At 43.5% G+C, this 23,663-nt stretch overlaps 1 protein-coding gene across 1 annotated transcript in view; it reads right to left on the reverse strand.

Annotated features, from left to right (window-relative positions):
* Positions 1 to 23,663, reverse strand: part of LOC123759097 (lysosomal acid glucosylceramidase) — a 38,081-nt gene that overhangs the window by 10,495 nt on the left and 3,923 nt on the right. The window contains exons 4-7 of the mRNA XM_045743952.2: positions 22,796 to 22,949; positions 12,909 to 13,069; positions 4,284 to 4,365; positions 3,992 to 4,144 (exon numbers count right to left, since the gene is read on the reverse strand). Coding sequence (XP_045599908.2) covers positions 3,992 to 4,144; positions 4,284 to 4,365; positions 12,909 to 13,069; positions 22,796 to 22,949 — 550 coding nt within the window. The remainder of the gene's footprint in view (positions 1 to 3,991; positions 4,145 to 4,283; positions 4,366 to 12,908; positions 13,070 to 22,795; positions 22,950 to 23,663) is intronic.

The raw sequence follows: 23,663 nt of genomic DNA on the forward strand, positions 1-23,663 counted from the left end.
TGCACTACTCTAAAAACACATACATTTCCTCCTTTGTCGTGTCTTTCCAACGTGTCACACGAGAGGCAGATAAAATTCCAGAGTCAATGAAGACGTGAGCATATCTGTTCGTCTCTGCAACGAGAAGGTCCATGAATGCCTGATCAAAATTTGCCATAAACAATCTATATCAGCCATATCATCACCAGTATAGGGGGACTAAGGCTGTCACATCAACATCGGTAGCATCAAATGTTCGAAATTGTGGACAGATCTCACAATCCTCCCACACAAGCACACCAGCGGTTTTGGTTTTGGCGCCAACACCGCAGTCAACTCCAGCACGGGCCCAACAACTTGACTCTGTCGTCTCATGCTAGAGCTGCATATGGGTATGCCAGAAGATGAGAGTGTTCTGTGTAGTATAGGCCTACCACGAAACATGATGTTGAGGGAACACTGTGATCTTTGTCCTGAGGCCGTGTGACATGCTTGCCTGGGCTGTTTGCTGTGGCAGCAAAACCCCCCTAGTAACATCCATCGCTGCTTGTAGTCGGGTCCTCAACACTGCTTGTATCGGAGCCTATGTCACTGAATCTCGAGAATGACTCATCACATACATTAGTGTCATCAAATAAACTCACATCAGGGAACACACAAGGTGATGGTGATCTACGGTGTTGACCCCGGGCAGTGAGGCAGGTCAGGCCAGGCGCGTGTACTGTACACACTCGCGACATCGTCCACCTCTGCTTCCCCCCCCCCTACCCCCCATTCGTGTCTGACCTGTGTTAGGTCTTTTATCGGACTGTAGTGTAAATCGTCATCCATGGGTCCATCATCATACAATATGTCCCTATTTGGTCCTCTGAGAGTTGTTTTTGCTGGACCGCAGCTGACCGTGGACCAGGAGCTCATCAGACAATGCATCAGACATGGTTGCTTCCTTAAAACTGAGGGTTCCCACGGCCCTTGGCTTACTGGGATTTTTTTTTCAAAATGGCGGACAATCACTGGAGGCCTTAGGCATCCATTTTGTACCTGCGTCACCATGTGCCAGTTTTGAATCGTATACTATACCAATGAGATCCCTGAGGCGCGTTGTGCACCACCATCGCGAGCCTCAAAGCACGTTGTGCAGTTCAGTGGTTAACGGTTGATGAATGTTAATCTTCTTGTTTGATACGCTGTTCAATTGAACAGTTAAGCAAATCCCAGCTGTGGCTGGGTACAAGTGACATGATGAACAACCCAGTTGGTTTTCTTCCCACTGAGAGTGTTGTACATGACCTATGGCGCGTGTCCACTCACAGAATGAGTGGCGCTGCCCAATAAACTCGCCCCTCAGAGCAAAACTATAGAAACAAACATCTCAGATAACGGCGGCCAATAACAACGTAACTGAGATGATGCTGTTGATGGCTACTGGAGTATGATGGTGAGTTAGGGTAATTTACGACGGAGACCGTGAGTACCACCTGCCAGCTGGTGCAAGAGGAGGTGCACCAGCTGGCAGGTTAGGCCAGGTATGGCACTGTCTACGTCGTAAGGGGTTAAAGTGGGTGTGGCTTTTGTTGTGGTTCGTCGACGTGGAGAGTGTGTTAACCACAAACTCCTCCCCCCATTAACAATGTACTAGGTGCACCAGTTGTGGCAGGTGGGTCACCAAGTATCCAGGTGGGGAGGTATCCAGTATAAAGGGTTAAAGTGGGTGTGGCATGTGTAGACGAGAGCAGGTGGTTGAAAAGGTGATGGCCGGGTGACCGTGGGAAGGGCTTGTGTCAGGTAGGGCACATGCCTCCTTCCCCTTTCAAGATCTGATGACTGAGTGGATGGGTGTCTAGCTGATTTTAGAAAGGCTTACCGCCTCCCCCTCCTACAGTTGTGTGTGTACTTACCTATTTGTACTTGTGGAGGTTGAGCTCTGGCTCTTTGGTCTAGCCTGTCAACGGTCAATCAACTAATGTACAGGTTCCTGAGCCTACTGGGCTCTATCCTATCTATACTTAAAGCTGTGTATGGAGTCAGCCTCCACCACATCACTTCCTAATGCATTCCATTTGTCTACTACTCTGACACTGAAAACATTCTTTCTAACGTCTCTATGGCTCATTTGGGCACTCAATTTCCACCTGTGTCCCCCTAGTGCGTGTGTCCCTTGTGTTAAAAAGTCTGTCTTTATCTACTCTATCAATTCCTCTGAGAATCTTGTATGTGGTGATCACGTCCCTCTAACTCTTCTGTCTCCCAGTGATGTGAGGTTTAATTCCCGTAGTCTCTCCTCGTAGCTCATTCCCCTCAGTTCGGGTACTAGTCTGGTGGCAACCTTTGAACCTTTTCCAGTTTAGTCTTATGCTGGACTAGATATGAACTCCATGCTGGAGCTGCATACTCCAGGATTGGTCTGACATATGTGGTATATAATGTTCTGAAAGATTCCTTACACAAGTTTCTAAAGGCCGTTCTTATGTTATCCAACGTGGCATATGCCGCTGATGTTATCCTCTTGATATGAACTTCAGGGGACAGGTCTGGCGTGATATCAACCCCCAGGTCTTTCTCTCTCTCTGACTCTTGAAGTATTTCATCTCCCCTCCCGAGAGAGTGTATGTGTGTGTGTGTGTGTGTGTGTGTGTGTGGGTCTCCTAGAGTTTATGAGGGCATGACTTGTGATATGGCAGCTGGGGAGGTGGGCAAGCGAGCGAAGGAGTGAGCCGGGTTTTCCTCTGGCCAAGGCCTCCTTGCCATCTGTGAGCGATATCCGCATTGTAGGTTAGGCTGTTTCAATATGCTTAATAAACTTGTGTAAATTGGAAAGACCTTTAGGGGGGAAGCCACCTTCCTCCTAGGGGGTGCACGAGCCAGCCACTCCTCCTCATCCTCCCTTCCCATCTGTGAATCTAGAAAGAGAGAGAGAGAGAGAGAGAGAGAGAGAGAGAGAGAGAGAGAGAGAGAGAGAGAGAGAGAGAGAGAGAGAGAGAGAGAGAGAGAGAGAGAGAGAGAGAGAGAGAGAGAGAGAGAGAGAGAGAGAGAGAGAGAGAGAGAGAGAGAGAGAGAGAGAGTCGCATCATCAGCTGTTGTAGGATGACCTTCAAGAGTTTATCCCTTCTGTATGGGAGTGGAGGAGGAGCGGGAATGATCGTAGGAGGATATAAGAGTCATATCACGTTCGAGCATCTCCAGAGACCACAGTTGCTAAAACACACGCTCACACACACCTTCAGGAGGTTAGGTGAGCCCCCATGATGGTCCAGGAAAGTACTCAGAGGTCATAATGTGTGTAACCGCCGGGCAGCGTGGAGCTTGGTATACTGGCTAGTTCGTGTGGGTGTGGCTACCCATACCCCTCTCCCCCCCCCCCACATACCCCACAACCCCCTCCTCTCTAAAACTGCATTTACCTCACCACCAATCTGTTCCTGACCCATTTTAAAACTTTTCATTTACTCTACTGTCATTTTTTCCTCCACAAGCTAGTTAGTAGATTATATCTCTTTTTACAATGCTACCTGGACTAAGGTTGATCCACAAGTGATAAAGTCATAATTGCTCGGTCAGCTGCGTACTGCGAGTCTTAGTAACAGACCCTTATTTGTCTTCTATTTCTACAACAACCAACTTTGTCACTAAGATCATATAATTTTTTGGGGTTTATCCATAGTTTGTGAATTGTTTATCTATGTTTGGTGCTAGTTTATCTATGTTTGTGAATGATATAATATAATTCTTTAAAATGTTTGATTATTAAATATCTAAAATTCGTAACTATTTTTTAACGATTATAACAAAAGTTTCTAATAATTATACTAATAATAATAATAATAATAATAATAATAATAATAATAATAATAATAATAATAATACTAATAACCTAATTTATTTGTAAATAAAAATATTCAGAGGTTGTACTGTATTAATGCATGTAACAGCATCTCTAATCACACGCAGTGTTTCAGGGGAACGCTGTGGTGGTGGTGATAATGGCTGGTAAAGTGTGGTTAACATGGCTTACCGTCTCTACGAACCAGGGCAGAGAGTCTCTGTTAAAGTCAACCATCATCATCTGTAGGCGACGATACCCGGCAGCCTCAAGGGACGGCCCCAGGTTACCCTTCATCCAGTCACGCATCTCCTCGGCCGTCCACCCACAGCAGTTGATAGGCCACTGGCTCAAACAAACACATTTGTCACCAAAGTACAAGATACTTTCTTGGTTTTTGAAAATTATATTAAGATTTGCAATCAAATTGTAAAGAACAGCGTAACTCGAATTCAGAGATTCAATAATGTAAGAAAAAACTTACATTATCGAGGCCACCAAGCGGTTCGTTCTGAGGAGTGAGACCCCACAAGCCGACTCCTTCACCCTCGTACGCGTCCACGAATCTGACAATAAAATAACAATGAAATCACAATGGAGTGATATATCAATGAAAATCATATTGAGGCAATGGAATTGACATGAACTCGTGACCTGGTGATTCCAGACACCTGCCTTAATTGCTGGGCCACGGTGGTACACAAGTTGAATAACCCTGAACTCTACAGAGTTCTCTGGGAATTTCTGGAGGCCCCCAAACAGGGGCCCATCCAGATTTAAGGTTCGAATTGGGGGGTTTTTCTGTTTTGGAAATTATTCCTGTCATGCAATTCTTTTGACGATCTGCCATGGTGGAGTGCATGGTCAGGGTACTGGTAATGCCAAGGTGTGTGATGCACCTGTCTTTCCATGGTTCAAATCCTTCACAGGAGAAGAGTTTCTTGGTGTTACCTATTACTTGCGCGTGTCTGCAAGTGTGTTGTGTATGAGGCTCGCGTTTTCTCTAGTAAATTTGATCGATTTGAAAATGAATTCTTGCCATTGGCTGGTGTTGCTGGGGGGTTTGTTCTGTTGTGGAAATTACTCCCAACATGTAAACTTTTTAACGCTCTGCCATGGTGGAGTGGTCAGGGTACTGGTTCCAAGGTTCGAATCCTTCACAGCAGAAGAGTTCTTGGTGTTTTATATATATATATATATATATATATATATATATATATATATATATATATATATATATATATATATATATATATATATATATATATATATATATATATATATATATTGACGATCACAAAACACTGATCATATTTATGCGGAAAATGCACAGAGAAATATGAAAGGAAGTGAACGTTTCGGCTTGTTTAAAGCCGCTGTCAACACCACTGTTGTTGACACCAGAGTCTGGTGTTGACAGCGGCTTTAATTAGGCCGAAACGTTCACTTCCTTTCATATTTCTCTGTGGATTTTCCGCATATATATATATATATATATATATATATATATATATATATATATATATATATATATATATATATATATATATATATATATATATATATATATGTTACGAACCCGGATCCAGCGTCCGAGCAAGGAGCAGTAACAACTACGCCATCTGTGGGTCAGCTCCCGAAACCCCCGCCAAACGAACGACGACACCTGGTGAGGACAGCGTGTACTGGCCTCGAGGACCAGTTTCCAGTCTGGTTCAACGCTCAACACCGCCGCCCCTGACCTCTGGTGAGGTGGTGCTCCGACGACAGCGCCATCTATGGACTGGATGCGTCAGGTGTTAGTATCTGAGCCTGTGAGTGTGGTGTATTAGTGTCCCAGTTATTGATGACGTGTCTGCTTACAGAGCCGACCTGGGACCACTGTGTTGAAGGTGGAGTGAGTCTACCCGAGGCAGCCAGTCTCCATACTGTGAAGTTTGCTGCAGCTGTTGTGACGTCGTCCCCCCGGAAGAACACTGTGGTGTGTTAAGCCTGCCAGTGGAGTGGCAGTGGAAGGATTTACCCGGGACCGACGGTTGGAGACGATAATCCACTGGGGTATTGAGGACAGGAGGGTGATTGGTGATATCACACGAGACTCCTGTCTAGGGCGTACCCCTTTTATCGTTCGTGGAGTGGCCGTACCAGCCTTGGTGGCTCAGTACCTGCCAGCAGACCTGCTGGACGTGTGGTTGACGGCCTCCACGACGGTGCCCCCAGTGGACCTGTGTTGTGGCTGACCTGTGGCCAGGGTAGGCTCGGCGTTCTCAGAGGACACGTCTTGAGGCCACGAAGAAAGCACCGCGGACTCAGCACCTAGCTTCGAGGATCCATAGTCTCCAGCAGAAGACTACAGTGTTGATCCCCTTTGTAAAGTGTTAATACCCCTCCCCCTTGTGTACGTTTTACTTCTATATATTTAAATGGTGATGGTGAACATTATATTATATTAAGTTCTTAGCTTTCTTTCCCTACTCCCTTTAAGTTACTTGCGTCACGGATCTCATCCCTTGATAGCCACTACTGGCTTGGGAACGGATACCTATATCTTCCTCTAACAACATCAGAGTGAGAACCCCGTTGCGTCCCGAGAGGGCCGTAACATAATTGGCATCCCCAGCGGGATCCGTCCCCTTGTTAAGTATGTTTGACAGGGGTGGTGAAGTGGCGTAATCCCTGTATATAATTCCCCCTGTGTGACGATTGTGACGTTATACGTCCTGTGCGGTGCTCAGAGTGACTAAGTGCGATATTGGGTAGTGCGGTGCCTGGAGTGATTACGTGCAATATTGGCAAGTGCAGTGTTTGGTGCGATAAAGTGCAATATTGGCGTAGAACAGTGCTCGGTGCGTTAAGTGCTAACGTGTAAGCAGTGTTAAGTGCTAAGTGTTCCATCTGTGACAATGGCAGACAAAGCTACCATCGATGATCTGGACGAGGTTCAGGCTTTTCTGAACAGAGAGGATTGTCTTGCCGGATTAAAATATCTGAGTAAACCAGAGCTTGTACTAGTGAGCGCCTACCTGGAGATCAAGATCCGTGCCAGTGACTCCCGTGTGGAGATCTTGTCCAAGGTGCACCGGCACCTGAAGGCAGAAGAGAAACAGGAAGGCGAGACTCCTAGTACAAAGGAAAGTGCAGACATAGCTTCCACGGAAAAGGAAGATAAGGGCAGCGACGTTGACAGTGATGCAGGCAAGCTTAATATCAGCTTCCTAACAGTCAAGATGCGTGCCCTAGAGATCAATCGTGAAATAGAATGGAAGAAATTAGAAATGGAACGAGAGAGACAAGATAAAGAATTAGAGATGAGACGTTTAGAATTAGAAGAAAGGAAAGCAGAGAGAGAAAGAGAAGAGAAACGAGAAAGAGAAGAACGAGAAAAAGAAGAGAGACGAGAAAGAGAAAGAGAAGAGCGAGAAAGAGAAAGAGAAGAACGAGAAAGAGAAAGAGAAGAACGAGAAAGAGAAGAGAAACGAGAGAGAGAAGAACGAGAAAGAGAAGAGAGACGAGAGAGAGAAGAACGAGAACGAGAGAGAGAAGAAAGAGAAAGAGAAGAGAAACGAGAGAGAGAAGAACGAGAAAGAGAAGAGAGACGAGAGAGAGAAGAACGAGAGCGAGAAAGGGAGGAAAGAGAGAGACAACATGAACTAGAAGTATTGCGATTAGGCGGTGGTCGGAGGCAAACAACGGACACCAGTAGCTTCGATCCGGTACGCAACATCAAAATGGTCCCCAAATTCCATGAGAAGGAGGTGTCAAAATTCTTTGCAGCCTTCGAGAAAGTCGCTGCCTCTTTGGAGTGGCCAAGGGAGAATTGGGCCATCATGATACAGTCAGTCTTGACTGGGAAGGCCCAAATTGCCTACTCTACGTTATCCCTTGACGACTCCAGCGATTATGACAAGGTGAAGAAAGTTGTGCTCATGGCGTACCAATTGGTACCTGAGGCTTATAGGCAAAAGTTCAGAAACCTGAAGAAGACCTCAGAGCACACTTTCACAGAGTTCGCCACGATCAAGGAGCGACTTTTTCAAGAATGGTGTGCCTCTCGGAAGGTGGAGACCAGGGAAGACCTCGAACAGCTGATTCTGCTCGAAGACTTCAAGGATTGTTTGTCTGGAGACCTCAAGACATACTTAGAAGAGCAGCAGGTGGAGACCTTGAGTGCAGCAGCCACCATGGCTGAAGAGCATATCCTGACTCATAGGCCGTCTGCTAAGTACGTCCCGAGGAATTACCAGCGCCGGTTTGACAGACCTCACGACGTAGAAGAAGAAAGACCCGTCCCACAAAGTGCTAAGAAGACGCCCTCAAGTAGCCCCCGAAGAACAAGTCCTAGCAGTCCGAAACACCGGAGCCCGAGGAGGAATATGGTGTGCTGGACTTGTGGGCAGAAAGGGCACATAGCTGCTAGGTGCCGAGGCAGAAGAGGTGACAGCGCACGAAGGGAGGTGATGTTGATGAGCTGTGGAACATCACCAGCAGGAAGCCAGTCGACGGCGACGCAGGAAGAACCCAGATTGTTTTCCCCTCACACTTCAGGCGGGTATGTATCGAGTGATCATACTGGTAGATCTGTAGTAGTGCTCAGAGATAGTGGAGCAGCCCAGTCCCTGATCATGAAGAGCTCGATACCCGAGGGAGTAAGTGTGGACGGGAGATAAGAGGTTGTCCTGGTTGGGTTTCCAAGGACGCAGTACATCGCCCCCTTAGTGCCAGTACATCTCGACTCGCCTTATTTCAGCGGCACATGTGCGTTGGCAGTAGTCGATACCCTCCCTGTGGCTGGGATTGACGTGGTACTAGCCAACGACTTGGTGACCGATTGGAGCAACAATCATCCCAAGATAGCGGACGAGTCAGCCAGAACATCAAAGTCTGAGGTGTCAACAGGCAATGGTAACGTCCAGGTAAAGACAGACACGGATTTGAACATGTCTAATTTGTCCTCTCCCCCGCAGATCGACAGTTATCTAGCAGTGTCTCCTGATTCTCTCGACGAGGAACATGAAGTTAAGAAGGCAGAGGTACCTGAGCAAGAAGAGGGGCCTTGTGTGCGGGCACCCACGGATACCAACGAGTCTGGAGCGAAGGCGGATGTGTGCTTGCGGTATGGCAAGTTACAGCATGTAGTGAACCAGCCAGAGATTCCCCAGACGTCAGAGGTAGGTGTGGTGTGTTCAAAAGGTCTAGTGCCCTCTTCGGTCCAAGCCAGACGTGTGGATGTGGCCGGCTATGGACATGACTGGCTCGGGAAACTTATCCCTCGAATTGCCAAATGTTTCCTACCGGTATTTTGTTTTGTTCTCCTATGTGTTCTCTGTGTTCTCAGTAAGGATCAGTGGACGACCCGAAGGATGATGGCTCCCATGAACATCGTGAAGAGGTCCCAGGGATTGGAGATTAGTACTGCAGGTGTTGCAGTTGAAGGAGGGACCTGGAAGGTGATAATTGATACTGGAGGTACGACATGTGATAATATGAGTGACTGTTTCCGATAGGTTGACACCCCCCGCGTGACTGCTGAGCCTCAATGCAGCGTTATGTGGAACGTTGGTCGACCTGACGGTGGCAGAGCGAATGCCACCTGCGACGTACGAACAGCCCCGTTGGGACTAGGTGTGGACCTAGTAGAGTATGCTGTAAGTACTGTTTTACTCGCGGTCGCTATCACTCTGAATTATCAGACCCCTGTATTCCAGGTTCCTGTCTCCCTGAAGGACCATCGGACCGGTACCAGAAATGCCGTCTGTGATCAGCCATCATCGATGCCACTACACAGGGAAGTGTCGAGTCGCCCCAGATCGTGTCTACACCGATCCTTACTCGAGAGATGTGAGATGATGCCCCTGTTTGCCATCGCAGAGGAGGTGTGGAAGATTACGTCAGGCAGGTCATCGCCTGCCATTTTCAAGCTCCCTTTGTGCCAGAGTTTCTCGGTAGAAAAGTTCTGTGGACAAGACAGCCTCATCACTCCAGTTCATAGGATAAGTAAGTCCATTTGGAGTTGTGTCGCCCTGCTAATTTGGTTTGTGTTTTTTATAGAACCCCAAACCAAATTCTTTTTGGTGAGGAGGTGTTACGAACCCGGATCCAGCGTCCGAGCAAGGAGCAGTAACAACTACGCCATCTGTGGGTCAGCTCCCGAAACCCCCGCCAAACGAACGACGACACCTGGTGAGGACAGCGTGTACTGGCCTCGAGGACCAGTTTCCAGTCTGGTTCAACGCTCAACACCGCCGCCCCTGACCTCTGGTGAGGTGGTGCTCCGACGACAGCGCCATCTATGGACTGGATGCGTCAGGTGTTAGTATCTGAGCCTGTGAGTGTGGTGTATTAGTGTCCCAGTTATTGATGACGTGTCTGCTTACAGAGCCGACCTGGGACCACTGTGTTGAAGGTGGAGTGAGTCTACCCGAGGCAGCCAGTCTCCATACTGTGAAGTTTGCTGCAGCTGTTGTGACGTCGTCCCCCCGGAAGAACACTGTGGTGTGTTAAGCCTGCCAGTGGAGTGGCAGTGGAAGGATTTACCCGGGACCGACGGTTGGAGACGATAATCCACTGGGGTATTGAGGACAGGAGGGTGATTGGTGATATCACACGAGACTCCTGTCTAGGGCGTACCCCTTTTATCGTTCGTGGAGTGGCCGTACCAGCCTTGGTGGCTCAGTACCTGCCAGCAGACCTGCTGGACGTGTGGTTGACGGCCTCCACGACGGTGCCCCCAGTGGACCTGTGTTGTGGCTGACCTGTGGCCAGGGTAGGCTCGGCGTTCTCAGAGGACACGTCTTGAGGCCACGAAGAAAGCACCGCGGACTCAGCACCTAGCTTCGAGGATCCATAGTCTCCAGCAGAAGACTACAGTGTTGATCCCCTTTGTAAAGTGTTAATACCCCTCCCCCTTGTGTACGTTTTACTTCTATATATTTAAATGGTGATGGTGAACATTATATTATATTAAGTTCTTAGCTTTCTTTCCCTACTCCCTTTAAGTTACTTGCGTCACGGATCTCATCCCTTGATAGCCACTACTGGCTTGGGAACGGATACCTATATCTTCCTCTAACAACATCAGAGTGAGAACCCCGTTGCGTCCCGAGAGGGCCGTAACAATATATATATATATATGACTGAAAACTCCACACCCCAGAAGTGACTCGAACCCGGGACAGCCAGGAGAACAATGCAACTAGTGTACACGGCACTATAACCACTCGACCATCTGTGACCATACAAAAGACGCTGTTAGCCGAGGCTATTTCACCGTCCCGACGGCACTTGGTGGTAATCTTGGTCATAGTTATTTCATCAAGTCACTTTTGTGGGGCCACGTGAGAGAGAGAGAGAGCTAATGGGTGGGGAGGGTGGGTGCTGGGGGCAGATGGGATTGAGCAATTAGGGAAATCTGGGGAGCGATTGGGGTCTGGGCAGCTAGGCGTGTCTGAAGGGCATAGTGGGTCTGAGAGGTAAAAAGGGTCAGAGAGGCATAGGGGGACCAAGAAGCAGAGTGAGGTTGAGTCAAAAAGAGGGTGTGCTAGGGGTAGGGCAGAAGCAGGGGCAGGTATGGGTTTTAGGGTAGAAGAAGAGTAAGTGGGAGGTGGGGTCTCAGATGGGAGTGGGGGTAAAAAAATGGGTGTTTGAAGGCAGTGGATGGGTGAGGGGGAGAGAGGCTGGGGTTGCCAGGTGAGGGGGCCATACTGGAGAGAAGGTACGAAGGGGGGGGGTAAGGGTTGTGAAGGGTGTGGGGATGGAGGGGGAGAAGAGGAGCTTTGGAGGGAGGGATGGAGCAGATGGGATAGGTAGCAGATGGGGGTGGAAGGGGCAGGGGAGTTGTTTGTGGTAGAAGGATGGTGGGATGGGATGTGGAAGTTGGGGAGAGTGAGAGCTGGGACGAGGGTGGGATGGAGCATATGGTATTGGTTGCAGAGAGGGGGTGGAGGGGGCAGGGTAGTTGTTGGGAGTAGAAGGGGTGGGGAAGGCTGGGAGGGCTGATTGGAGTGGTGTGTGAGTTGGGAGGGGGTGCTGGGGCGACGGTGACGACTGTGGGTCAGTTTTTTCACCTTCATTTCTTGTTGTTCGTCTTTGGTCAAGTATCTGTCTATACACACATTATAATAGCCTTCGCTGCCCCTTAGTAAATGTTTGTGCTTTAATATGTAGTCGACGGTCTCTTCATTAGAAAATTGCACCAGAACAGGTCTGTGTTTGTTGTCATTACAAGGCCGTGCATTTACTATTTGTATTTACTATTTGTGTCTGCAGAATCGAGCTATTAGCTCTTAGATCCCGCCTTTCTAACCAATTTATTTTTCCTTTATTATGTCTACTACATATATTTATCTCTTAACATACACACACACACATACAATGACAGTTGAGAGGCAGGACCAAAGAGCCAAAGTTCAACCCCCGCAAGCACAAATAGGTGAATACACACACACACATCCCAAGGAAGCAGCCCGTAGCAGCTGTCTAACTACCAGGTACCTATTTACCGCTAGGTGAACCGGGGCAACAGGGTGAAAGAAACTCTCCCATTTGTTTCCGCGTCGTCCTGGAATCAAACCCGGGCCCTTAGGACTACGACCCCCGAGCCCTGTCTACTCAGCCACGAATACACACCGTGTGTGTGTGTGTATTCACCTAGTTGTGCTTGCGGGGGTTGAGCTCTGGCTCTTTCGATCTTCCTCTCAATTGTCAATCAATCAAGGGATTTTATTTACTTATTTTTTTTCACACATACACCCACAGGAAGCAGCCCGTAACAGCTGTCTAACTCCCAGGTACCTATTTACTGCTAGTTAACAGAGGCATCAGGGTGAAAGAAACTCTGCCCATTTGTTTCCGCCATCGCCTGGGATCGATCCTTGGTCCACAGGACTACGAAACCTGAGTGCTGTCCACTCAGCCAACAGGCGCCCAACCAGTGTGTGCGTGTGTAATTATAATTTTAATCAAATGCAGTATGTGAACTATATCACATAATCTGATATGCAGATTACTATCATGGTGAATACATACCAACAGTTGTGCTCAAAGGCACACATACTTACACTCCAGCATCTTCCCCACTAAGTATAAGACTTCACACCGACTAAGCACTTACTTAACAAGGTAGTTAGCATAAGGTTGCCACATTTCTTTGATAAGTATCCCAGATCCGTTGAACATGCCATTGGTCTTCATCCAGGCCGGGGGCGCCCAGGGCGAGCCGAACAGCTTTAGCGGCTGTGGTGACAACTCTATAGCCCGTAGGAGCAGGGGAATCTGAGACAAGGTAAAGGCCTTTATCAGGAGGAAGGATCATTGTGTTAAGGTACAGCTAATTATCAAGAGACAGCAGGAGCAGAGAGAATTTTTGGACACGATGAGGTTTATTACTAAGAAATAGCAGGAACAGAGAGAAGTTTAGGGCAAAGAGTTAATTATTTGGAGCAACCAGAAGCAGAGGATTATTTGGGACAAGAAAAATCTAATTATTAAGGGAATGATCTGAGACAAATATTATTTTAATTCATGAGTATTATTGAGGAAAGACGTATTTTATCATCACCTCATATAGGCAGAATCAAACTGAAATACTCAGGTATGGTAACGGAAACAGATTTTATGCTTCACCTTAGAAGTATTAAAGACAAGTTCTTTTTAGTTTATGAACTATATAAAAAAGGAGGTTTGTCGAGTTCTAATTCCAGTATCATTAACTATTCTAAGTGACCTTTTCACTACCCAATAATTTTAGTGCTAAAACAGATTTTAATTTTTGTTTGTTATAATATATTAATATAAAAAAATATATTAACAAATTAGTTAGTCTATTTTATTTTTTGGAGTGTGAAATAATGTTTAGCCGATTCTAATTTTACAATATATGACTATCTCAGCCTGAGTATGATACAATTTCATGAAATAAGTGACAATTAGGGCACATTCCTATGTTGGTGCTAGAAGTGACAGAAGCAGGCGGAGTGTGGTCAATGCCTATGTCAGCTGTGCCCTCTCACAGCTCCAGTTGGAAGCAGGTTGACGAAGAACTCAGTAGAGTAAGGCAATAATGGATACTTTTAACGGATATATCGAAGAGATCATTGAAAGGAGATAAGTCACCAAGCAACCTCAGATATGAAACAGTACTTTACCGGTACCACCTATTACAATATTCTACAGGAACTTCTTTTCCACGGCCAACAAAATCAAATAAAGAGTCCTGAAAGACATTATTGGAAGAAATGTGACAATATTTAAATGTGAAATTTAAACAAGGAGGAATATATTTCCAATATGAATGATCTCCAAAATTCTTCTACATATACCAAACTCAGGAAAAATCCTCTTGGTTATATCATCAAGTCCTTCAATAGCAGCTTGAGGAAGTTTTTAAGAAACCAGAATGATCTTCTTAATCAACTTACTTCCTCATCTCCTGTATTGCCTAACTATAAAAAAGGCCTATCAACAGTTCTGTGGGATCCATTTCTTACAAGCTTTCTAAAATGGCTCACGAAAATCCTGTCCCCCATTGTTAGGAACTATTGAATTCGTTAACAAATTGAATAATGTTCCAATCAATCCTGATATCATGTTAATCAGTTTTTATTTTTGTTCTTTGTCTACTAAGGTTCTGGTTGATGATATTATTGATTACCTTGCTCATGAATTTATGAAGCATGTATTACCTCTGCCTGCTGATATTATTGACAATCTCGTTAAGCTGTGAATAAAAGAATGTAAATTTACTTTTAATAATGAGTATTATTAACAGACTTTTTAAATATCAATGGGGAATCCTTTACGGCATTGCTTTGAAATTTGTACATGGAATTTTTCGAAAAGAAATTTGTTTCAAAAATTACCCCTGGAATCATTCCTTGGTTAAATTTGTTGACGATATTTTGTGTATATGGCCTCCAAATGTAAATTCAGACGAATTTTTAGCTTACTGATCAAATCACCTCTATAAAATTTACCATTGAGACTGAAACTGATAAATGTTTGTCATTTTTAAGTATACTTCTTCATAGGGAAGATTTTTTACTAAAGTTTAGTGTTTACAGAAAGCCTACGAATAATTTACCTTATGTTCATTATTTCTCAGGGCATAGATACAATGTGAAACAATACTTTTTCCTCTATGTATCTAAAAACTCTTCGGGTTAGTCCAGAATTCATAGATGAAGAGTTAAGAATATTGATTCTATTGGTCTCAAGCTTTGCTATACACTGAGTTTTTTCGAAGTTTGCCATAGCAATGTACGTCGTACATATTATAATATATATAATAAGAAAATTCGCAGCAAAAATGTATTATGTTTACCATTTTTTTCTGGGTTCAAAAATATTGTCAAGGCCTTGAAACTTTTTTTTATATAAATGCAGCCTTAAGACCTTTTTATATAAACATTTTGCTATAAAAAGAACAACTTTTTGTTTAATTACGAAAATACTGTCTATAGTGTTACAGCTATTAGCTGGATTTCTTTGTGTATATTTATATATATTCTAGGGCTGATAGGGCCATATTGCAGTACCAGATTTAACCCACTTAGTGAGGATGATAGCATATGTGGCAAGCCAGGAGTTGGGCTATCACTAGATATAAGCAGCTGATAGAGCCCTGAAGAGATAGGATGCAACCTTATTACAATAGCATAGAGTGTTGGAGTCATTATTATATCTCGTATTTGTGTTGTATATGTTCTCTGACTATTAAATGTATGTAATCTACAGGTGCCCTTGTCCTAGTGAGGCTTCCCAGAAATTAGAAGAGAGAGAAAGAACCACAACTGTGGACAGGGTGGTACAGAATTACAATTCAAAGAAAGGGGATATTGAGGAGGTTATACAAAATGAGGAGGGAGTGGGGAGTCACAGCGGCTCGAATTGGGTTTGTGCACGTGACAACAAGGCCAGTGTTGGAACCGCACCCCCTTAATGTGTGACGCTGAGCCCCTCTCCAAGAGCAGGAAGTGTACAGGGTGATCTCTTGATCAAAGTATAAGCATTCTAAAGGTTTTCGTTTGTTGTATGGTAGAGATGTAAGCAACCTACCTACAACAACACATAATAGTCAACAGGTAGCTTTACACGATTAAAATCTCAACACATCAAGCAAATGTTAAATCCTGCGGTTGGTGATGCTGCACAAGATCTTCTTATGGCACTCACCAGGTTCGTCAATGTGTGCCTGGCTGGTGATATACCTGAGGTCATCAGGCCCCTTTTTTTTGGTGCCTCCCTCTGTGCTCTCAAAAAGAAGGATTAGGGAATCAGGCCAATCGCTGTTGGCAACACTCTCCGACGCATGATTGCCTAGGCTGCTACGAGGGTTGTCAGCCAACAAGCGACTAAATTGCTGTAACCAACTCAGCTAGGATTTGGGTTCCCCCATATCTGTGAAGTGACTACTCATGCAGCACGAGCATACATCACCAACATTTCTGACGAAAAGGTCCTGCTCAAACTGGACTTTAAGAATGCCTTCAACATGGTCAAAAGAGATGCAGTGCTTTGTGCCGTACATCGCCATTTCCGACTTCTCTACCTATTCATACTATCTTGCTTCAGTGGTGAATCAAAATTGCTCTTTGCTCTTCACAATAGATCATGCGAAGGTGTTCAGCAAGGTGATTCTCTAGCTCCTCTTCTTTTCTGCTTAGTCTTAAAAGAAATCACTGAACGCTTGACCAGCGAGTTCAACATCTGGTTTTTGGATGATGGCACTATAGCTGGCCCCCTAGACTACCTCTTGGAAGACATCAGAAAAATAAGGGAGCTATAAGTAAGCCTGGGTCTCTTCCTGAACCCTTCCAAGTGTGAACTTGTCTCCTCCAACCCAGACATCATAGCTAGAATAAGGTCTGCCTGCCTATACACAAATTATGAGATTTAGACACCTTGGGTATAGTCCCTGATCAACCTAGTCCAGACGACACATGGACTTACCAACAATATCTTGATAATGTTATCTATAAGGTCTTGGTCACACAGTCAAACTTCTCAAGCGCGACGGTGTTAGGCTAGCGGATTATAAAATAAATTCAGACTGTCTCAGTGACGTGGGTATTCTCATTAGAGCTGACTATTACTATAGATTTATTACCGGATGCACCAGGCAACGAGGTATGAATTTGTTGCTGGCACCTGCAGGAAAATTACTCACAGGACCGGTGCTGATCCAGTAAAAATCTAAATCTAACAGTAATTAACAAAATAATTCAATAGTGGCTTGACTAGGATTAGAGCAGTCACCACTATAAATCAGAGACGTAACCAAGGATGATGAGTCTAATCCCCCTGTACACAAATTATGAGATTTAGACACCTTTGGTATAGTCCCTGATCAACCTAGTCCAGACGACACATGGACTTACCAACAATATATTGATACTGTTATCTATAAAGATAACCAATATTGGGTGAAATTGCCATGGAAGCTGAACCACCCACAGCTTCCTGTAAATGATTTTTTGGCATCAACTCAATTAAAATCACAGTTAGTTAGGCTACAGAAGAAGTCTGACAAATTACAACTGTTTCATGAATTGATACAGCAACAACTTGCCAACAAACTTATAGAAGTTGTTGATCAAGACAACCATAAATTAGGCCATTTTTTATCACATCATGCTGACAGGAATAATTCAGTGACGACACTGATTAGAATTGTGTTCAACTGCAGTGCCAAAATAAAGGCAGGTAGCGTGTCATTAAATGATTGTCTACAAACTGGACCTAGTCTAACCCAAAGACTACAAGATGTTTTGCTAAGATTTAGTTTCGGCATTTTTGCCTATACGGCTGACATCAGTAAAGCCTTTTTAAGAGTAGGCTTTCAAGAGGAAGATCGTGACTTTACTCAATTTCTCTGTGTAGAGGATCCACAGGATCCTAATAGTGACGTCATCACTTATAGGTTCGCGTCAGTTCTGTTCGGGGTAACTTCTTAACCATTCTTACTCCAAGCCACCTTGGATACTCATCTGAAGAAATTTAATAGCTCCTACAAGGCTGAGACTAGCAACAACCTGTACGTCGATAATTTCCAGGGAACCACTAATTATGAAAACAAATTAATTGAAATTTATTATGAGGCTAACTGTGAACTATTAGGAGCCAATATGCCCTTACAGTCGTGGGCCTCAAATAATAAACAATTGAATCATATAATTGAGAGAGAATTTCTCGATTATAAAGTACCAAATAAATTGAAAGTTTTAGGCATGGAATGGAATACTTCCACGGACGAATTAAATTTTAAGTCGGTGGAAATCAATGATTCCCCCTAACCATGAGAAACTTACTCTCACATGTCAGTAAACCATTTGACCCTTTAGGCCTACTTAGTTCTATTTTAATTATGGGCAAACTCCTCATGCAGGAGTGCTGGCAAATTAATATGGGTTGGGATGAACCACTGCCAAATGATCTCCAAGACAAATGGCAACAATTAATTCCAGATTATAGTAAACTCAGTATTCTGAAACTTTCACGCAATGCCTCAGGACTAAATTTACCCACAAATTTACATGTGTTCTGTGATGCCTCAGGCAAAGTGTATGGCACAGTAGCCTATCTAGTCAACACTCGACAATAACTTTTGCTTACATCTAAGGCGCGGGTAACCCCAATTAAAAAGAGGTCATTACCCCAAATAGAATTAACGGCCTTATCAGTAGATGTAAGGGTGGCTCATTGCCTGATCAAAACACTCAGTAATATTCACTTTGGTGATATAGTAGTGTGGTCAGACAATGAAGCGGTCTTGCGGTGGGTAAAAAACAACAACAACAAAACTCTCTACTTCAGCAACTGAGTCAGGGAAAGTCGAGAACTGTCTGCTGGTTATAAATTAAGACATGTCCCCACCAAGGACAATCCAGCTGACTATTTATCCAGAGGTTTAACTCTATAACAATTATTTAAAACCGAGATGTGGTAGTATTAGATACTCTTTCTGATCTTAGACAGAAATTCTGGCTTCCTTAAGGACGCCAAATCGTCAAATCCCTAATTAAGTCTTGTGTAATCTGCAGAAGGTATAATCTGTAATGTCTGGAGGTGTAATCTCCAGTGCATCCTTATCCAGGACCTCCACCACTTCCTAAGGAACCACCTTTGTGGTTCACCTTTGTCCATTTGAGTTGTCCACCTTTGTCCACTTGAGACCACAGGTGTCGATTACACAGGAGCACTTATTTTAACAGGCACTCCAGATAAAATTCCGGTGAGAGCCTATATTTGCCTCTTCACGTATGCAATCACACGAGGCGTACACTTAGAAGTAACTTTTGACATGAGTGCAGAAGCTTTCCTCCAAGCCTTTTGCAGGTTTGCTGCATGCAGATTTTGCCCCAAACTGATGATCTCTGATAATGGATCTAATTTTGTGGGAGGAGAAGCATGCTTACGAGAAATATGGAACCATCCAGAGGTGCATTCAGTGGTCAAACAGAGACAGTGCCACTGGAAATTTATACCTCCACGAGCACCATGGTATGGCGGCTTTTATGAGCGTATGGTAGGAACTGTTAAAAAATGCTTAAGAAAACCTCTACACAGACAGAAAATTAGCCTTACCGAGTTGCAAACCCTTGTCACCGAAATTGAGGCACGAGTCAACAACAGACTATTAACCTATCTTTCAGATGACTACTCCTAGAGAAAACCCCAGAGTGCCTCTCATCTAATTAATGGTAGTCTTCTGAGTCCTCTAATATCTCTAGCAGACGAGGATCCAGCTGACCCTTCATGTGTTAGAGCAAGTAACTTAGTGGAAAGTTACAAACATCTTACGAAAGTAATAGAAAAATGGAATGAATTGTGGACTCGTGAATATCTCACTGTTCTGAGAGAGTATCATTATGGAGCTGCAAGCCCATATAATAAGGTTCAGCTCAAACCAGGTGATCTACTCCTAGTAGACAGTAATGGACCCAGGTCAGATTTGGCCTATAGGCAAAATTGTTGATATTCATCCTGATCGCCAAGGTATATTACAAATAGTTAAGGTTCAGTGTTGAGGCACTACTACATTAAAAACTAGAAAAATTAGTACCTCTGGAATTAGCGGAACATGAATGTTCTACAGAGGTACCTATACCCCAAGTTTCAGAGGACAGTGATTCTGTCCAACAGAGCACAAGACCAACTAGAGTTGCTGCTCAGCAATGTAAGCTGAAACTCAAGCAAAACTTTGATTCTGCCTAAGTGCAGAGAATTCATCATTTGAGTTTAAGGTGATCATGGTGATACAGCAATGGGTTGATGTCCAGTAACTGAACAGTTACAAGTCACAATGACTCTAGACAGTAACCTCACTGTAGTATCGAATTCTTTTTGATCTCGAATGACCTAATAATTAATATTTTCATTTCTTACCTATTTTTCATTTCTTTCTTTCATTTCTTCATCTTTATCTCATTACTGATCATAACCATCTGTTCTTGAGAATATTCCTAAGTTTGCAGCACCAATCAGTGACTAAGTAATTCATCCATTACACGTCATTGTGACCTTGGTCATTGGGTTTACTGTAGGCTTTAGAAAGTTATTGATTATAGATGGCTTAATCATTCAATATTTTCAATATTGAATGATTAAGCCATCTATAATCATTATGGGAATTTAAATTCCCATAAAAGTCATTATGGGAATTTATGTTCCCATAATGACTGTCATATTTTTTTTTTTTTTTTTTTTTTGAGATATATACAAGAGTTGTTACATTCTTGTACAGCCACTAGTACGCGTAGCGTTTCGGGCAAATCCTTAATCCTATGGTCCCTGGAATGCGATCCCCTGCCGCGAAGAATCGTTTTTTCATCCAAGTACACATTTTACTGTTGCGTTAAACAGAGGTTACAGTTAAGGAATTGCGCCCAGTAAATCCTCCCCGGCCAGGATACGAACCCATGACATAGCGCTCACGGAACGCCAGGCGAGTGTCTTACCACTACACCACGGAGACTGTATGATATCTGTGCTACAGATTCGGGACATCTGTTATGTGCGTACTAATGTACTAACATACTAAACCATGAATATAACTTCAAGGTAGAGAGACAAGTACTTCAGTACTAAGACCTGAACTGCGACTCGAGTGTTCCCCCCCCCCAAGAGTTATGTTGGAAATATCCAACATTTATTTTTCCTTTTAATATTCTAATACATGATTCTTGTATTAATCATAGTAATTTACTAATATTACTAACTTGTAGAATAATCATATTAGTTCCATTCCTACTGCGCAATTAATTTACCGAATATTTGTACTTCACGGCGTGGAATGTGAATTGCGTCCAGTCTTTAGCATAGGGAAAGATAATCTCTACGTACCAGAGAATTAAATTCTATTCTCACTATGTGTTAGTATTCTTTGCTTAGAATTATTGACTGATACTACATAAACCAGTGATCACATTAATTTGCATTATTAGCAGAAGATCACAAGATAACAGTAATCTTTGTTATCCCAGAGTTAACATGGAGGAATGAAATTCTACCTCCACTTCTCGTCTATATGAACTCAGTTCATATTAATTATTATATGACGAGAATATATATAACATCACCTCTTTATATTATCAAACTCAGCCTTATTGTCTCACGAAATAGAGTGATCATTAAGAGAAGAGTTCTCTGTTTTACTTCAATGTGCTTTTGTGCATGCGTTGATGAGACTGAGGAGAGGGAGGAGAGGAGAGCCCAGATTACATCAAGAGGCGGCCATCTTACTGATCAAAGGTGCATGGAGCACGTAGTGTGACGGACCATACAGAGGACACTCAGGCAGCAGCGAGTGTCTGGGTACCGCAGTGACACCAATAATGATCAGATGATCGTTTCGGTGAGCACCAAAGTGGTTAAGTTGCATAGTTTGATTCTTATTGAGCTCTTTATGACAAACGTGTAAACTTGCTCATCATTATGACGCGTGTTTCCTCTTACCAAAAAAGTAAGCCCCATTCTAGATTCCGCTCTAACATTTAATTAGAGATAGAGAATATAATCTCAAATTAGACAGTTTTTACAAATCCATTATAATTTCAGCTTGTGTCAGAGTGACCCGAGAGAAGATAAGCCTTATTCTTCCACATGTGATCCAGGACCGCATTCTCAGAAAAGCCTAGTGATGCAACCCCTTTCATTCGCACTCCTATCTCACCCACACAGCTAAGTTATCTCTATTAGTTTGTAGTACTAACTATTATTGCATTATTGATCTTCCAAACAAGATCTTTGTTTTCATTTAACAACCATTTATTAGCCATTTAATGTTTACAGATATTCTTCATATCTTAATGGCGTGATGAACTTAATTCGCATTTATTTCTTTGTATAATAATATATTTTCATATCTATGTTCTACTCTGATGAAGAACCAGCATCGGATGATTGCGCTAGTAACGCATTATTTTGTTCGCGCCTATTCCCCCCGTTTGTGCGAGTGAGTTTGTTTAATTATAATATACAGTCTTAAAATCCATAGGCCCTAGTTCGTGGATTTAATTTCAATATATTTGCTCCTTTTAGTTTTCCACTTTTTCACAAAAAGTGGTGGTCCTTTACAGCTATCGAATACATGATTATTTGATTAATATATTTAAGTCAAATATTCCCACATCACATCCCAAATCCTTATCCTGATCCCTTCCAAATGCTACATAGTTCTTATGCTTGGCGTTTTCTCTAGAGAGCTCTCTTCTCTTTCCAGGTACCTATATACTGCTTGGTTAACAAACGCATTAGGAAGGGAACGTGCGCAACTATTACTATCTGTCAGGGATTCTACTCCTGAGTTCCTGTCCGGGATTGGAACCCGGGATTCCCAATTCGGAATCGAGAACGAACACATCTGTTCTACCGACAAATCACTCACGGAAAGTGGTCCAGCATGCAGCCTTCACAAATCATAAGACGCAAGATAACGAACAGACTAATGACAAACTTGGTATAAAAGAACTGACACAAGAGTTGTTGTCTGTGATTTTTCACCTTATAATTGTAGTCTTCCTCTTGCAGACTCCAGTGTTCGAGGTCAATATCTCCCTCCACGTCGTCGTAGGAGTAGGTCCTGGCGGAACAGTCGGCGCCAGCAATAGGAATGCGACCGATGCTGTACGCGTTGCCCTCTGCACTGAAGTAGGATCTACGGATATACACGATGAGGCACATTAAACTGTGTAAAGAGGAGAACATGTTTCCTAACAAGTGAGAGCAATAGGTCATTCTGTGATAACTACTGAATGTTTGTTGTTTAATAATGCAATCATCAAGTAAGGCAATAATGAGGAGAACGCTCTAAAACAATATGACTCTACTTTGCGTAAATAATAATACTTGCAATATTTGTAACTGCATTTTCTTGTTTTACCATTTAGGTTTTTGTTTTGTTTTAACAAATGTAATAAAGTGAATGCATATTTTTCATATTGTATAAATTGTTAATTTTTAACTGAAATAAATTTTTCCTGCACAACGGTTTAACAGGAAGAGAGAGGAGAAAGCCGTCATTGAGAACAGAAGTAAAAGTGGACTTTGAATATTTAGTTAAGTTTTCATAACCACTGTACAATAAGGTGAGGGTGCAGATGCTTGAACACTGGTAAGTGAGAGTGTCTTACGTTGTGCTCTATCCTACACAAGAGAAAATTAGCGCTGTGTTCCTAATACAATCAACTATTTCTTTAAACGTTCCTTGGTTGGCGGCTGTACGACACTGTTGGGCATATACAAAAGGTACGTTTTTACATAGTTCAAATTGCATATGGCATTACTTTAGACTCATGTTAGATTTGATTAGATTAGGGTTTATTAGGTTTAAAATCTGTTGGTGAACCGTCTTGTGTACAAGTGACCCACA

The sequence above is a fragment of the Procambarus clarkii genome, chromosome 15 (assembly GCF_040958095.1).
Source record: "Procambarus clarkii isolate CNS0578487 chromosome 15, FALCON_Pclarkii_2.0, whole genome shotgun sequence".
NCBI classification, from domain to species: Eukaryota; Metazoa; Arthropoda; class Malacostraca; order Decapoda; family Cambaridae; genus Procambarus; species Procambarus clarkii.